The sequence below is a fragment of the Danaus plexippus genome, chromosome 28 (genome assembly GCF_018135715.1).
Source record: "Danaus plexippus chromosome 28, MEX_DaPlex, whole genome shotgun sequence".
Taxonomy (NCBI): domain Eukaryota; kingdom Metazoa; phylum Arthropoda; class Insecta; order Lepidoptera; family Nymphalidae; genus Danaus; species Danaus plexippus.
The window spans coordinates 3331579-3348975 of record NC_083556.1 but is presented as its reverse complement, the minus strand read 5'-3'; the positions used below and the strand labels follow the sequence as shown (position 1 = coordinate 3348975).

Below are 17397 nucleotides of genomic sequence, written 5' to 3'. Positions count from 1 at the left end.
CCATGCTAACCGCCAAGATGTTGCCAAGAGAATGTCCACGACAACATCTGGGTCTGGTAGGGTCCCAGTGATAGTCATGCACAATTCTCAACTCGAAATGCGACTTAACACTGAGCCCGTCACAGGAGTAAAGTCTCCTTGAAATTCCCAACTGCTAATTCCAGGAACAGAAAACAAATGTCCTGAATGCATTTAAGACTTCTCCGAATTTCTCGAGACCGCCGAGGAGCTATTTTTAAATCCTGAGCAAGACATTCATAATTTACCTACCTAACTCTTAGTCAAAATGTTTCCGATAAATACTTCAAGTCATTTGATAAGCTAATCACATATGGTTCCCTATTCTTATAGATAACGGTACTCTTCACGAGTGTGCAGTCAACACTTGAAGGTAGCCTATAAGAAGCTACACAATGTCTTATTGTTGATTCTTCCATTAATCAGTAACGATGGCTGGTCTCCGGGCTTTCTCCACCTTCCTGGTCCTGGCACTCCTGTATAGTGCCGTCTTCAGCGCCCCAAACGCAACGCAAGTATCAAATTAAAGTACATTTTCGGTTACTACGGTCGTTATTACTTGTTGGTCACCTACGATAAGTTCCTTATTGACTTAATACTTCAATGATGTCTTATTAGTTTCATTAATTTCTAATAACTTTAACTTCTATCGTTAAAAACGTATTTCCTTTACATTTTATAAACCATTTTCTGACACTCCTTGAATATAGACATCATAGGTACATACGTAAAATGTTTTGGATACAGAGTATGGTTCAGTCGGCGTCTTAACCCCGAGGACCTGCTCTCATTAAATTGATAGTGAGACCTAGTGTGATCCTGTGTTACAGTAATCCCGAGCAGGACATCCCCCAACGTTGTATCGATAACAGTACGACGCCCTTGTCCTGTAAGAATGTCGACAACGAGGACGGCCTCGTCCCACATCCTGACGACTGTGAACTGTTCTACTACTGCCCGTCGCCAAAGAGTAAGCCCGTGTGCAGGCAGTGCCCGGCCCAACTGCACTTCAACCCTATCAAGAGAGTCTGTGACAACCCTGAAGATGCCGGCTGCCAACCCGCTGTTTATGAGGAACCAAAAGAACCTTCCAAGTAGACCGTAGCCAGATAAACGGCTTCTGAACTGTAAGGATATTAAAACGCCATTTTTGAATAATTTGTACTTTTATTTGTCTCTAAACATAACTTGGATTCCTAGAGGAATTATTTAGTTTTTATTTTTCACCTCATTTATAACTTTGAATCAAATGATATTTGTTTCGCGATTCATTACTTGGAGAGGTTCAACACTCGGAGTGAATTATTGCATCTCATTTACATTTGAATCAGCGCTATGAAGTTGTAGTAAGAAAAAATATATATAGAATGAAATTCAATCAGAAGTTCTTGTTTATAATTGCCGATAAAAAATGTTTATTAAATTATTCGTAGTGACTGTTGGTTGATTCATGCTGCAGTAACAAATGAGCGAATGCAAGTTCACGGTCAGTTTTGAAAATGACTAAATATAAACTTTTACTACTACTCGTAGTGCTTACTGTATGCATACTATACACGGAACGTAAACAGTTCTCATTCATTAGAATTAGAATTTAGAATGAATTAATATTAGTTCTGGATAGACCCAAGGTCTTTTAGTAGGTTGTAGAAAGATTTAGCCGTTATACCCCTCGCTCCCACTTCTACCGCGTACAAGACTCAGCATCAGCCCACTGCTGAGCAATGGCCTCTTCTCACATGGAGAAGGTTAGAGTATTAATCACCACGCTTGCTCAAGACGGGTTAGGGATTTCAATGTTAAAATTTGAAATTATAAGACCAGGTTTTCTCACGATGTTTTCCTTCACCGTTTGTTAGTGATGTCTTATTACTCTTAGAAAGTCCATATGGCTCGGAAAAGATCACATTGGTAATTGCCAGGTTTCGAACCCGCGCCCTCACGTGTGAGAGGTGGTCGTTTAAACTCCAGGCCACCACGACATTTTTTCAACAACAACGTACAAGTCTACGACGAACCTATTCATCATGAGTTTTATAGATAGATAAATAAATCTATAGATAGATAGATCATAGATGATAAATAACAGGAACAACTGACAGATATTCACATCTCGTCTGCCCGTGATCACGGTGGGTGAAAAGTAACCAAAACGTCGGGATTATGTAGTTTTTAACAAAAATAAAGCATGCGTAGTTAACCCGAATAATATTAGTAATATTTAAATGAATAAAACTCGCGAAAGTCTTAGATCTCATAATAAATATATCTGGTCTGGAGACCTACGCACAAATATCCTCTGGGATTTTGTATTGTTTCTCATATAAATACTTAACAAAATATGAATAAATTAAAGTCATTTTTTATATAAATACTTTAATATAATAAATAAGATGGAAGTATCTTAAAGAGTGATCACATCACTAGGGTACAGAGAAGTCTCTGTCAATATCAGCTGATCACGTTTGTTTACAAGATTGTTAAATACTATTGAAATAATCTATATATCGGATTTTTTATAAATTCATTGTTTTAAAGACAGGACGCCAGCCTCGCTGACGTCACTAATGTCACTTGTTTCAGTACGTTCCAGATGTTTCAAAATGAAACTTCAATTCTTCTAAATGTTCTTGTATTTCTCGAAAGTTCTTCATAATCACATTCTTTATGATCCGCACTCGCTGAACTCTGCAGTCCCCTGTCGTGCGTCCAGACGTCATATTTATACCAGAATTCAAACATAGTTCTATTCTCTTTGATTTCGTTTTACTTTTAACAATAGTAACAACGACCAATAAGTTGTTATAATAATTGATGACAGCTATTCATCCGTCATTGAAGCTGGTTGCGCCGATCTATACATTAATTGTCAGGAAGGTATTTTGCGCTTCAAGGATATATACAACCTGATTCCGTCACTGCGGCAACTCCACAATTGTCAATCTTTATTGATCGTACTATTCAGATAGTTCCGGTGTCTCGGAGTTACCATTTCTTTAGGCGCATTGTTTTAATCTAAATCCAACGTTTTTCCTGCATGTTATAATCGAGTATTGTCCCTCCCTCTGTTCCCCAGGCATTTCCTTTCTTTACTTATAAATACATTACATCAGAGGAGCCTTATGTGTAGAAGGATAATCAAACAGTTATTATAATTAACAATGAAAACACTTAAATAATGCTGTCTGTGTGTCGTCTGCTCGTGATCACGGTTGCTGCAAGGTGACCGAAACGTCGGGAGTATGTAGTTTTTAACAAAAATGAAGCACGCGTAGTGATCCAAAAATATTAGTTTCCTTTAAATAAATACTCGCGAAAGTTTTAGATCTCAAAAATAATGTTCTTTCCACGATCGATGTTATTAAAGAGCAGAAAACCGACACTCACTTCATATAAATTTGATGCTTACAAACGGCAACGACATTAATTATTTGTTAGGTATTTTAAAAATTCAGGCAAAACTCACCCTAACCCAGAGACGTCGTTTCAATAGGCTTTGGCTCGTGAAAGAGATAAATAACCGGTATTTTTTATGTATAATAAAATAAGAATTTCTTTATTTTAATGAACATATTGTATACATGTTAAGTTTTGAATGTTTCGTCCGTGACGGAGGACCAACATTTTGTAAATCGCTGCAACTAATATTCACCTCTAGAACTGTTTGATAATAGCTTCAACATTTATATTTTCTGTCTTACAAACATTTCATTGTGGAGTTTTACAAACACTCTGATGAAAAAATATATATATTTCTATAGCAATATTTGAGGCTTCATTTAGTATCTCACAGTCACTATCATCTTGTCATATGTAAGCATTTTACATCTAAACTCTAAGTTGAGTAAGTATAAAAAACAGTATACTTAACCGATAGCTTCAATACACTTATGATCTTTGATCCAAGTAAACGAACAAGTCTCCAGCGATACGACCAGCAATACCCTTTATTAATTATGAATCCTTAATCAAGACTCACATTATTATCAAATTTTGTCAAATTTTATGGCGAATTAATGAAGCATAAAACAAGGTTAACTGATATCAAAGACTAATTATGATCAAATTTTTATTTTATGCAAGAGATAGCATTCAAAGAGAAAACCAGTTTCAACGAAGGGACTATAAAATAGGCTGAAAGTGACTGACTTTCATCATCCTTCACCGTTAATGTAGAAGCCATGTTCGGTTTTGGGAGACTGTTGTTCCTGTTCATAGCCCTCGTCTGTTTTGCTGAGAACAAAGCGGCAGACACAAGGTGAGTTTTGTCCAAAATAACTTACCAATTGCCAGTTTTAAATAAACGAACCCTTTGGCCTAAAAAAAAAGAATATCCATAAACAAACGAACTTTCAAGTTCTAAGAAAATAAAATATTAATCTCTTCACAAGTTCAATGATTGTCTGTTGGCAGCCGCTCAAAGCGCTGCATGGATAAGAGCGTGACCCCGGTATCCTGTAAGGGCGCCACCTACGACGGCTACTTCATGAAGCATCCCGACGACTGCAACTTGTTCTACTACTGCGCCACTCCTCAGAGCGAGGCCGTGTGTGTGGAGTGCCCCAATAACCAACAGTTCAACGCTAAGCGCCGCGCCTGTGACGCCCCCTACCGAGCAAACTGTAACCTGTGAGCCCACCGCCAGCGGCTCACATACAGGTTACAAACCAAGCAAGTCATTATTGGATACGATTATATATAATAAGTTTAGAAACGACTGCAACTTCAATTTCCAACAGTTCACAGAAAAACGGCCACTTGTTCCTTTAAACTTCTAATAATATTTTAAGTTGTTACTAAAACGTAATAAAACATTTTGCCCTTGTAAAGACAGGCTCTAGACACAATGACATACAGTATACGAAGCTATCTCCGAGCTTCTGACCTCTGGCATTGTTCAATAAACTTGATACACTTAACATGTGCTTATTGTGTAGCATCTTAAGCTACTCACAACCCGCCATCCTTAACCTGAAGCTGCCGGAACTCAATGTGTGGCAGCTGGCAGGATTTAACCCCGCTCGTGTCTATTTGCATTCTATATTTTTTTAATTTAAATATTAAATTAACATTACTTTCGCTTTAAAAACATGATTATTAATTGTTGATAAAACTGTTTGCAACCAAATTTTGATGATATTGACTTACTTCGGCTCCAGGAGAATCCTAGCGATAGGAAATGATTAGAAGATCGACCTGTAGATAAACTAGTAGCTTTATTGAATCATGTTCTCATAAAATTGTACGACAAACAAGCTCCAGTTCGGTCTGAACGTATGAAACGCACACCTGCTGCTTCATCGACTCCAGACATTAGAAGCAGGAAAGCAAATCCAGCGGCTACTGGAAGTGAAGGAGAAAATAAGGCAGGTCCATATGTGAGAGAAACAAATAGGAAACGGATATAGAAGTTTTGTAGGCGCTCAAGGTTGTATATACAAAAAAACTCTTACTGTGAAGAAGGAAGCAAGGAAGCTATGTTGAGCGGATATGGTTCCCTCCAGACACTCCACTTGAGTCCAAAATATATTCATCCAAGCTATTCTTGGGGTACGTTTCGTTCTTCGGTCCAAATGTCAGGTCACCGGGATCCCTCCCAGGGGTAGTAATTCCGCCGGAGCAAATAATGATTGCAAAAACGATAACCGTTAGTTATTTTATTGGGTAAATCGGCAGACATACGAGGGCGTCCATACTGGCACGCTTCTGAAAGCTTCTGCTACAAATCCATCTCGCGTTCGATCGGATAACCGTGGGCTGGGCGAAAGCGATACCGCATCCTCCCCCCTCCTCTGCGGCGAGCAAGAGGAATTCTGGTTTTTTATTGGGTAGTCTGAGCGCTTTATCTCCACGATAACCATAACTACCCTCCTCGGGTCGGGTGGTATGCGAAAAGCATTTTTCTACCTTGACCAAAGAAATGCTTGCCGGATCCGCACATCTCGATCGTCAATAGGAATATACTTTTCCAAAGTAAAAAAATGTAGATAAATGTTTGATGTTTGTTGTCAACAAATTCCAAAGTTATATCTAGATAGTAGAATATGGAAGTGGTGTTTTCGGGGCCGGTATAAGTAAAATCTCAAAATGCTGTACTCTATAGACACGATGTTCCATTACCATAGAAACAATGTTATGTTACTAACATTACAAAAATTAATATTGACCTCGACTTTATACCTTAATAAAATTTAATCTAAAAGACAGAATCCCTAGAAATTAATTAATCTTATCGTGATATAATTTGTTAACAGTCCAATTTTCAACAATTGTCCAAATACAAGAAGGATTTTAAAATGAAGACCGTATTGGAAAAATCTCATCCGCATTTAACTAGAAATCTATTTCATTCTCCAAGCCTTGTATGCTGTATTTTATTTGTATTAATTGTAGAAAAATATACAAAGCTGGTTAACTTAACAATCCAGTCACTTTTGTCTTAATAATCCTAGAATTCGCCCCTAAATTTGAATGTTCCTTAACGCTGTGGGTTTAGAGATAACCTGGAAGCTGAAACTAATTTATTTCGGATATACTACGCAAATCTTAATACTACATAATCCCGAGGTTTCGGTTACTTTTCAGCAACTGTGATTAACGGCAGACGAGATGTGAATGTCTGTCAGTTGGTCCTTCTTATTTATCATCTACCGCCATCGATTTCTTAATTTTCTGGCGTACCGCTCTGGATGTCTTCAGAATACGCTTACGCTGTCGCGAGGTCCTGCGGTGTGGTCACGGACATGGGATTTTATATTTTTTAAGGAGCGGGTCCCAGGTGTTGGATAGATTGCATTCCACAGCAATAATAAGTGGAAGAGCTTAACTGTCGACAAGTCACTACAGCTCGAACATGGGCTGGCTCGACCGGGGCAGTGCCACCCTCTCACAGAAAATCGGCGTGAAGTAGTCTGTAATGGCTGTGTTTCGTCCGATGAGAGAGAGACCCGGTTGCCCTTTCCTTTTCCTACCTTTTCCTTATCCTTTCCTCTCCCTCTTCTCCAATCAAGGATGCAAGCATCCGCAAAACTATTTTGTGGACGTCTATATCGACGGTACTACCTCCATCAGGTAGACCGTCTGCGCGTTTGGCCCCTTTGCCATAAAAAAAAAACTCTTTCGCCTAATCATTATATCAGTACTCCGAGACCTTACTCCTCAACATTTTCGATGTCTCTACCCAGCACAAGTCTAGTCGTGTATTGAACTTTGTATTACGTTTGTTCATAAGATCTTAAATTTCCTCTTAAAGCTTTTGGGCTCCGTGAAAAGACGTTCAAAAAGAGTTTAAACCAATACAATCAGGCTTGAGGACGGAAGTTAAATAGTCAGAAACGACAATATAGATATAGTTCCATGTAATTTAAATTTTCCAATAAAACAGAACGTGATTTACCTCCTTGCGGAGTCCTGTTCCGGGCTGAGGAAACAGCCGTGAGAGGAGGGTTCGCCCTTGCTCCGTCGACCTAGTTGATAAGGCGAGGGCGCGATCACACCCGCTTAGGCGCAGGCGCGTTTAAGCGGGTTCGCTCGTTTTGTATTCTCATTCATTGAGGACCAAAACATTGGGCGGGTCCGCTGTTGCCGGACAGCGGACGGAGGCGTGCTTCAAAGCCGCCGTCGGATGGCTTGGCTTAATCGCCCGGCCCCGGAGGAAGGACACCTCTAAGATAAAAAACCACCCAATCCCAAGTTTGGAGAGCGCGGCGAGGAGATGAATGGCCGTTAGGCAAACGGTCGTTAGCGCTCCCACCTGCTGGTACCTGCCGCCCCCAACGTAATGTAGGCTTAACCGGGTACTTAAGCCTCTGCCCAGGGTTGACCTTTATTCGGTTTGCACTCGTGGGAACATCTATGGATAATCTTACAAAAAGACCAAAAACCAAGAAAGGAGAAGGAGAAAATAACGACCATGGCAATTATAATGGACACGATCTATCTATCGACTCCCGACGTAGACGTGGGCCAAGACAAGGAAGACGCTAGATCTATCATGATCGGAATGTCCCGCCTTGGCCTGGGAACTCGGGGTGGCGGCTTGGGGACGCCGTCGCCCATTGCACCGAGTGCCCGAGCAGGTTACGGTACGCATCATACTCCAAGCGTGCCGTAAAGAAGAGATAGTAGGGTCAAACACACTCTCACAGAGACGGTCCTGCCAGACCCACACGGCAGGTAGACTGTCGGCGGAGTCACGGAAGTCATATAAACAGTTCCCGTGGCTCCGCCAATGGCGGTGAAGAGGGAGGAGTATCGCTGAGTTTTTAGTGGGTACAGGCTACTCCACTTACCATCTTTCAGGAGCAGCGAGTCCCACATACCCGCGGTCGGTTTCATCAACCAGCCGAGGGTTGCGGAAGAGCATTTTCTCAGCGTGAAAATAAAAAAAAGCCTTAGTTGGCTAATCTCACCCACCCTCCCGCAGATACGTATAAGGCTGATTCAGAAGAGTTATATCGATTGAGATCACTGGGAGCTCTTGCTCAGTCGAGTACCGGTTTTAAGTTATTGCTGGCGATTATCAAATAATATTTAAATGTATACACGACACTTCTAGTTTAAAGACAGATGTGAGAACAGACACCGCAAAAGAGGCTTGGAAAGTCAAGGATGGTGAGGGGGACCGAAATATTTAATAAATTGCTACAAGAAATTAATGATTTACCAAATTGATTATTTAAAAAATGACGTATCCAAGGACAAAGTGTAAAAAAAATATATAATATTATTTATAAGGAAATTAAAAGCCGGTCAGTAGCTATGGAGCGACAAATAAACATACATCCATTATCTTGTAATATCAACACAGTCTACAAGAGATACATTCACAATTGTTCTCAACTTAGACTCGATATAAGCCTTAGGGCGCGGAACACAAATAAAGACAACATTATGACAAATAATATTTACTAAAAGAGAAAAAAATATAAATATTAATTATGTACAAGACATCCACTCAGGGCCGCGACCGGCGCCGCGCTGCTCCGGGACTCCGGGACTCCGGCCTGCCCGGGTACTAGTATATAACTAAATTGCGTTTTGTGACATCCGACAGACGGGGGCCGGGGTCGGGGGACGGGGTCGGGAGACGGGAGACGATACCAAAATATAGAATTTCAAACTAATCATCCTCCAAATAATAATAATATAAAAATACAACGTTCAATATAAATCTAATAATCTCCAAGTGAGGTGAAGGCAGCGCGGAGACGGACATACACTCATCAGAAGAATTTCTTAGCCTGCGCCTCTTTCCTTTCTCTGCAACAATACATACGGTTACAAAGGTCACTATCTATATAAGATGTGTCACGTAACGCCGACACTCACTTGTACAACGAATACAGGAACATGACGGCCAGCTGAGACGCCACTACCGTCAGCAGCATGGTGGTGGACACACACGACACAGACGGACACGCGGGCTGCGGCGGAGCGGACGACAGCCTGCCGGGCGTAGCACGGAAATAAATATTACAGACATTTAAAACGATTGACACGGTATCTCGAGATACATCTTGAGATATATCTCGAGATATATGCATATAATATACCTCTGTGCGACTCCCGCCACATTGTTTTTAACGTGATTGATCCCCTCCCTCAGTTCGTTCACCACCTGTTGGTTTAGAGCGCCGCCCGCCGCGCCGCCCGCCACGCCGCCCACCACGCTGTCCGTCTTACGCGACACGTCTATTATGAAACCCCTGGAATTACAAAAACCATGTCAGGAACAAGAAACCTTCCGATGAGCTACTTGTAATATATTATATAAAGTATGGTGCGGGTGTCGTTGTGAGGAACCGACTTGAGCTCGGCGATGGTGTTGATGACGAGCTGGTTGTTGGCCATCAGCTGGTCCCAGTCGTGTCTGGTGATGGGCAGCATCGGCATCTGCTGTAACATATACATTTAAAAATATATATATATATCTACAATCGATCCCTTGCTACCTGACTATTTAGTGTATTTTTTTTATTATTGTACTCATTACTATAATATTCTTGTCGATAAATTATCATATGTGTGTCATAAAAATTAGATTTCTGCATATTTATTAGTACATTAAGGTAAATATAATCTTTTTCTTTTAAATATAAAAAACACTATATATTTAAATGTCATAACCAGGTGCTGGGTTCGAACTTGCGACCTCAACGTCACAAGCTCGTTCTCCTGACCACTGAGCTATCATACTCTCATATGTATGTAAGTTAGAAGTCTGTAACTGCTGGGACGTAATGTATACCTGTACAGGTGGTTGGCCAGCTTGTCCAGGCTGCTGGACCTGCATCGTCTGTGTCTGACTGTACACGGCTGACAACATGGACAGCGAGTTTGTCTGTTTGCCAATAACCTGGAAACATGGGTAATACGGTTTGTAAAGTGACGATATACATGTTCATGTCAAAGACCGAAATGTTCCTCCAACCCGTGACCCTGAGCCTGCTAACTCCTCACCTCGTCCATCTTCTTGCTGAGTTCCCTGACCCCGTCCTGCACATGCCCAACGCTGGCGAAGATCTGTCTGAGCTCCCGTTGTCCATCAGACTCAAACCAGTCATCAAACTCACCGTCCTTGTCTCGGACCTGCCATTATGAAACAGATATGTGATCATTATATATATATTGAACCTTAAACACAAACACTTAAAACACAATATTGTTTAAAAGCTCAAAATAACTTTCCTATCTTAAATTCTTGTCCTAAATCTGGAGGTGGTTTTAATTTTATTGTAATAATTCAAACAACACAAGGTAAACTAATCTTAATGTAAAAACTCTTCAGTTATTTTGTGTATGCACATCTAGTGTGTGTGTATTATATTCACCTCATCGGGATGTTCCTTCCTGTAATCCTCTTTCTGCTGCTCCAGCTTCTTCTGGTACTCCTGGTACTCCTGGGACAGCTTGGCTTGTTCTGCACTGTTTATTTGCTGTCCTACGTACATACAAATGGTTTACAGGATTCGATTCATATGTTTGGGTAATGACATTTATATATATACATATATATAAAAGTCTTTCTGTGTGAGTGAGTCTGCCTGTGTGCGTGTGTGTCTGTTTGTGACATTGTAATAACCGTTTTACACTACAAGCAAATGAATATATACAGCATATACACCGAAATAATATTATTTAGAATTTTTGTTTGTCTGTCTGTTTGTCGGTTTTGGCTAATCTCTGAAATGGCTGGACCGCTTTTGACGGGACTTTTATTGGCAGGTAGCTGATGTAATAAGGAGTAAGTTAGACTACTTCCGCGAGCTGGAGGCAGGGCGCATGCGGTGCTTAAAAGATTTTTTTTTTAACAAGAGGAATCGCGGGTAACAGATACTATATTATAAAGGTATGAGTTTGTTTGTCTTGCTGAGTCTCTGTATTACCCTCACCTCCTTGCTGTGTGGAGTGCAGCGATGACGTCAGCAGGTGTATGACGTCATGGTCGTCCGCCAGCCCGCCGGTGGCCGCGGAGACGCCCAGGAACCCTCCACGAGGCAACTGGACGTTCTCAGCTCGGAAACACAAGTCATAGTCCGCCTCGTTGTTGGTTAGACCTGCAAATAGGACGAGTTACTTGGAAACGACTTGAAGTAGATTATATAGAAATAATACAGATGACAGACGGCTGCTCGGAAACAGAAGCACGAGCGGGGTGTTAGCGGAGAGAGATAACGACATTCTAGTGTCAGAGTTGTTCGGATTCTACAGACTACCTACATAACCTGGTTTTACCCGCAGAAAAGATCATGCATTTTTGTTGATCGCCTTACGAATTCTGCGACCTTCCTTGCTGATCTGCCTACCGCACACTGAAAATATTCTACCAAACCGGTAGCTAGTCTCTGTGGTCTGTGAGTGCAGACGGACATGTAAAGGCAGCTCACCGTTATGGAAGTAGACTGTGAGTGTGTTCGCGTAGTATTCTATCCGGGCGCGGGTCGGGAAGGGCTTGTTCCTGAAGTCCCGCAAGCAGCCGGATAACAGCTGGCTGGAACCATCGCTGGGGGAGAAAGGGGGAGAGGTCATATATATAGATATATATATATATATATATATAATATGTATATTATTAACCCTCGTCCGTTTGTATTTTTCTTGCACAATCAATGTTATAGGAATTAAATTCTGTGTTTATATTACTGTAGGGCTGGAAGTATATGTTTAATGTACAAATCAGTCCCATACAGGAATATAGTGTCGGCAAATTAACTCAAACTAAATTTTGAAAGAAACTTGAAAGATTACATAGAAAATTAGTCACATATACATGGTGTTCCAGAAATGATTTTTTTCTGCAATCGTTTGAACATATCGTTTAACTAAACTATAAGTTTTCTGACCTCTTGTGGTCGAAGCTCTTAGTGCCGTCGTTCAGGACCGCCATGATGTAGGGGTTGTTGTGTTTGTTGTCGTTATCGAAGGAGTCGAAGATGATCCCCAGACCGTTCCAGCGGTCCGAGGAGCCGAACACCTCGCCGGTGTACTCCCCGCGCTTCGTCACGTACCAGAAGGCCTGGAAATGCGTTCTTAGTAACATACACAGGATCATTCCACGACATGTCCCTGACGACTGACACTTAACACATTTGTGCCCTAAACTTAAGGCGACGAGTGAGAACTTTGAGACAAAAAAAAATCAATTCGCTGCCGACGTTGCAGTTCTGACTGGCCAACATGCTCATTATTGTTATACCTTAAAAAAATACACACAAACACAGAAAAAACATTTTTTTTAAGTAATACTATAAGTTTGTCCGTCGCATAAAACTGTCAGAGGAGCGTCAATGAGCACAGCTGATATTCAGTGTACTCAAGAAACGTTCAAAGTTAATTGAATTAAAACGTCCAAACTACAGGTGTTGAGTTTCGAGTTTGTAACTCGAACTATGAACACAAATTAAATTAGAATGACGTTTTGATACAACATTTAAAAACGACTTTCTTTTATTATCTGTGACAGCTCTATAGTTGTAATATAGAAAAGATAATATGTTATATTATTCTCCACATTTGACGCGAACTGATACATAATGATCGGCAAAATAATTACTTAAACATAAACGTCATTTATATTTTTTAAACAGAATAAAAATATATTTTTAATTAAGTATTTTTGTGAAAGAGCTATTAATCTCATAGTTCAGTTTAAACAGAACCGCTATATCTCCCAGGTGTTTGGTTCAATGGTGCAACTCACCAGCCCGTCGGCTCCTATCCTTCCCCTGCCGGTGACCTTGAACATGATGTCCACCTCCCACCAGTCGAAGTTGATCGGATGCTTGGACCATATAGCGCCCTTCTGACTCCTCAGAGACGGCGCCAACCGGACGCTCTCACCAGACGCGATCGCATCTATAGCGAGACGTTGAAAAAACACGTAAGGACCTCTTAAACACAGGGTATACGATTTTTTGTTAACGGAATATATAAAAACACTTGATGAATCACCTATTTCTTTTTGGTCGGTTAAAATTCAATCATTATTAAAATCAATTGTTTTAAAGAGGATGGTGAAGGTATTAAAAAAAACACACAAATCTCTTTAGAAGGAACAACTAATTATAACTATATGAAATAAAGAAATTATAGACGAAGAGAAAGTTTTGTATAAACTAATAACATAATGAAAGTGTATATTCAAAAATTTTATATATGTATATCTATAAAACATGGCCACCGGTATAGCGACTCATCACGATAACCTGCGACCGTAATGAATAGATTTGACATTAGTGAGGAACATTCCTTACGAGTAGAGGTCAGCTGGGGACGGATTATGAAAGTCCTCCAGCAAAGAGTATTGCCGGGAGTCAACAGAGACTAACACCAGGTCTATAACACAGCTCCAGCATGTCTTACACGCGGTGGGAAGCTGCTGTGTGTGTGTAGAGATTATCTGTGAGGGAAGTCTATACTAACTCATCACAATAAAGATGGCGGCGGTTTGGGTTAACAATGAGAAGTTTAAATTTCGAAGCTATCGCTGTAACTTTTGTATTATTATTATTTTTTTTGTAACAAAGTAAAAAATATATATGTACACAATTTACGATATCCCATTCCACAGACGTTTATGTTGTTGAATGTTAACAGTGAAAAATCAAAATTTCTGTATTTTACGCCTCGCGCGAGCTGGCGGTAACGGCTAGTGTTAGCTGAGATTACTAGAGAATAGTTTACTCTAAGCTGGAACGAATCAATCGTCAATTCTCCATACTATTAACGGTTAATGTGTTAAACAATAACAGACTTATGAGTAATACATTTAATAAATTTAAAATATTTTATCTGATAAAAAGAACTCTCCTTATTTGATATCGGTTAAAATTTGACTTGAAAATTTAATTACTATGTACTAATTAAATAATATTTTTAATATCATCGTCAGCCCATCGGTGGCCACTGCTGAGCAAAGGCCTAGAACAAGGAGTAGGTTAGAGCATGAACAGCCACGCTTGCCCAAGGCAGGTATTACTATAAGACCAGGTTTCCTCACGATGTTTTCCTTCACCGTCCATCAGTGATGTCTAAATACTCTTAGAAAGTACATATGACTCGGAAAAAATCACGTCGATGCTTGCCAGGTTATGAACTCGCGCCCTCATGCATGATAGGCGAGCCTTTTACTTCGAAGCCACCACGACTTTTTTGATATAGATATTGTAAATTAATACATTTATATAAAAATTAATAAAACAAAAAATAACTTATTTAAAACTTACTAACCCTGTAACCCAAACATAGAAATATTAAATATTTAAAGTAACGAGAATAATGTTTTATTTAGCAAATACAAGAATTTCCTTTACACATATATTTTTTTGGACATATATATTTAATTTTCTTTAATATTTAGAATCCACATCCTATTTTTTTCATCTATAACATATCAAATCTTTTACTGTATTGTATCTCACCCTATCTCTATGTAAAAGATAACTTAATTGCCTTAACTGTCACAAGAGTACTATCATATAAATATTTATATGATTTACAATGCTTTATCTTTATTAATCTTTATCTTTGGAAGTTAAAGAAAAACATATGAAATATTGTAATATAATGTTGACCGTAATCTAAATGTATCTACCTTGTAGTTACGGTAGCATTTACATGGATGACTGAAATCAATAAAGGATTTTTTAATCAATAATATATATACAAAAGAAAAATTATTTCAACATTATCCTCAAAAAATTCATAGGCCGAGATGTCAATAACGAGCTAAGCTTTACACCACACTTTGCTCGTGACTATCGCTGAGCTTTATTTTCATATTTGGTTAGTTAGAGAGAGGAGCTTGGACGGTGAAGGTGAGCTTTTATCGCTCGTCAGATCGGGTCCTTTAAGCCTACACCTGGGTCGAAAGTCCCAGGGACTGTCGAAGCTCCCCTCCCTGCAACGATGGACCCGGCACGTACACGGTGAATCCATGGAATGCTGAGAGGTTTCGTCACAGAATTCCTAATCATTATATATCTTTAACACTATTCCCTCCTCACACTAGCCACTAGCCTGCACTCGGGACTATAAGTCTCCACAAGTTATGTCTTACCAGTATATAAGACATAATATATCGTATACAGTTGCTTGAGAAGTTTTTCCGTGTATCGTAATTTATCATTCAAATTCAACAACAAAACTTATATATATATATAAGCAAGTTTTATTGTAAAAAAATATTTAAAAACTATTTGTCTACTTTCAGTATTTTTTAAACGACCAATCCTTATTTATCGCAGTAACTAATGACAATTTAATTGCAACTAACTATGCAACTATCTTCATCTGTAATTTAGTTTGGTTAACATATAATAATTTGTCGATGTCAGTTCTAGTCATGCTTATAACAGCATTAACAATGTCGATGACACAACGTCTGAGTTTTGTCGCTTACAAGCATTTTTATAAATTAATTGCAATGCATATGTTTTATAGGAAAAAAAGGTTGTATGTTATTTAATAATACACTCGCTTCACACTTTATGCATATTAAAAATAAAGCAATACATTTTTTTATGTCGTCCGTCTGTCTGTTTATTACAACTGATCTACTGACGAGAAGGACCTGTGGTGAGGATATTTCAATCATTGATAACTGATTTTTCACACCCAAAGCTGCAGGCCCAGTTTGTATTGTATATTCTACGACATTAGAATACACAAACACTTTAAAACTTATCATGTATTAAGTAACGGCTTGTCTGTTTATATTAAGGTTACTTTTAACCAGTACTTTGTACTTATGCCCTTATAATATATAATGTATAGTGTGATTAATCGAAAATACAGGTTTTGTGGAGAATTTGTTTTGTATCGCATAAATGACACTTCATTTATCACCTTAAGTTCAAACAACATTCATATATCTAACGCTATTAGCAAATAATTATTGAGTCAAAGGAAATGAAGCTGCAATCAGAAAGTAATTAAATAAGTTACCTTAGACTGTTACAATTATTATATCTATATTAAAGCAAAACTACACAATTTGGTCTGAATTTGACATACAAATATTCATCAAACGGTTTTACTACCGAAATTAATTATTGGAGCGTAATTATCATTATTTTACTTCAAGATTATCGGTTTCCAAGCTCGGTGAAGATGATATTAAAATGTGTAGATAATTTTAAAAATAGAATAAAAATTTACATAAGTATATCTGTACTGGTTTACAACAACCGAGTTGTTGTCACACGTGATGTTATAAATATATATTTGATATTATCGATACATTTTTAATTCATAAATTAAATCGTTTGAAAAAAACCTGCTACAATTGACGTCGTGGAAGTCAGTCAGATATTTGACACTCTCATCTCTCTCTCACACACGCAACGTCTCATATATAGCTGTTTCAATCACTCTTGACAATTTTTACTGACGTGTCGAAAACAACAAGCTTTTTAATTTAGCAAATGTTTTATCACACAAAAATTATATTTTAGATCATACAAGACTTAGATATTTCATTTTTTATAAATGATTCTTCATTTTATTTGATGAAAGCCATAACATACACAGAAAAATAATACTCACTGCCTCCGTACTCCCAAAACGGCACAGAACCATCTTTTTGTGCTAAATAAGGCGGTTTGAACGAATATTTGTATTCAAATCGTTTATGTATCGTCTGGGTGTTCGAAGTCACAAATATACCAAACACCGTCAACAATAATAAATTTAAACTATACGACGACATGTCGGCAACGGGCGACGTCTCTCAACAACTCAAAAAGTCATACTATCATTTCCATTTTTCGTGTTTTATATTTGACAATAAAGATTGCGTTCGAAAATGACAAAAAAATATTTCCTTTATTCATATAATGCATATAAAAAACTATGTAATAATTAAAATAATAATAAAAT

At 38.7% G+C, this 17397-nt stretch overlaps 2 protein-coding genes across 3 annotated transcripts; one reads left to right on the top strand and one right to left on the bottom strand.

Moving 5' to 3' along the window:
- Positions 1-380: 380 nt before the first annotated feature.
- LOC116774399 (uncharacterized) lies at positions 381-1176 on the top strand. The gene is made up of 2 exons (XM_061525311.1): positions 381-529; positions 849-1176. The coding sequence occupies exons 1-2, from the start codon at positions 450-452 to the stop codon at positions 1114-1116; spliced, it is 348 nt and encodes a 115-aa protein (XP_061381295.1). The 5' UTR covers positions 381-449; the 3' UTR covers positions 1117-1176.
- Positions 1177-8908: 7732 nt separating this feature from the next.
- Positions 8909-17272, bottom strand: LOC116776276 (protein ERGIC-53). 2 transcript variants are annotated; one of them, XM_032669426.2, is made up of 12 exons: positions 17065-17272; positions 13220-13374; positions 12363-12535; positions 11907-12022; positions 11412-11576; positions 10851-10960; positions 10480-10608; positions 10268-10375; positions 9827-9915; positions 9573-9725; positions 9349-9465; positions 8909-9279 (listed from the first exon to the last, which is right to left on the bottom strand). In XM_032669426.2, the coding sequence occupies exons 1-12, from the start codon at positions 17225-17227 to the stop codon at positions 9243-9245; spliced, it is 1515 nt and encodes a 504-aa protein (XP_032525317.1). In that variant the 5' UTR covers positions 17228-17272; the 3' UTR covers positions 8909-9242. The 2 variants fall into 2 exon arrangements, with proteins under 2 accessions (XP_032525317.1, XP_032525319.1); XM_032669428.2 differs by having other exon boundaries at positions 9827-9912.
- Between the last annotated feature and the right edge of the window lie 125 nt (positions 17273-17397).

What these genes read in the sequence shown, in the direction of transcription:
- LOC116774399 (XM_061525311.1), top strand. Translation starts at nt 450, where the DNA reads ATGGCTGGTCTCCGGGCTTTCTCCACCTTCCTGGTCCTGGCACTCCTG. An exon ending in TTCAGCGCCCCAAACGCAAC is followed by an intron (nt 530 to 848) that starts GCAAGTATCAAA and finishes CCTGTGTTACAG; the next exon opens with TAATCCCGAGCAGGACATCC.
- LOC116776276 (XM_032669426.2), bottom strand. Translation starts at nt 17,227, where the DNA reads ATGTCGTCGTATAGTTTAAATTTATTATTGTTGACGGTGTTTGGTATA. An exon ending in AACACCATCGCCGAGCTCAA is followed by an intron (nt 9,726 to 9,826) that starts GTCGGTTCCTCA and finishes TTGTAATTCCAG; the next exon opens with GGGTTTCATAATAGACGTGT. An exon ending in TTCCTGTATTCGTTGTACAA is followed by an intron (nt 9,280 to 9,348) that starts GTGAGTGTCGGC and finishes GTATTGTTGCAG; the next exon opens with AGAAAGGAAAGAGGCGCAGG.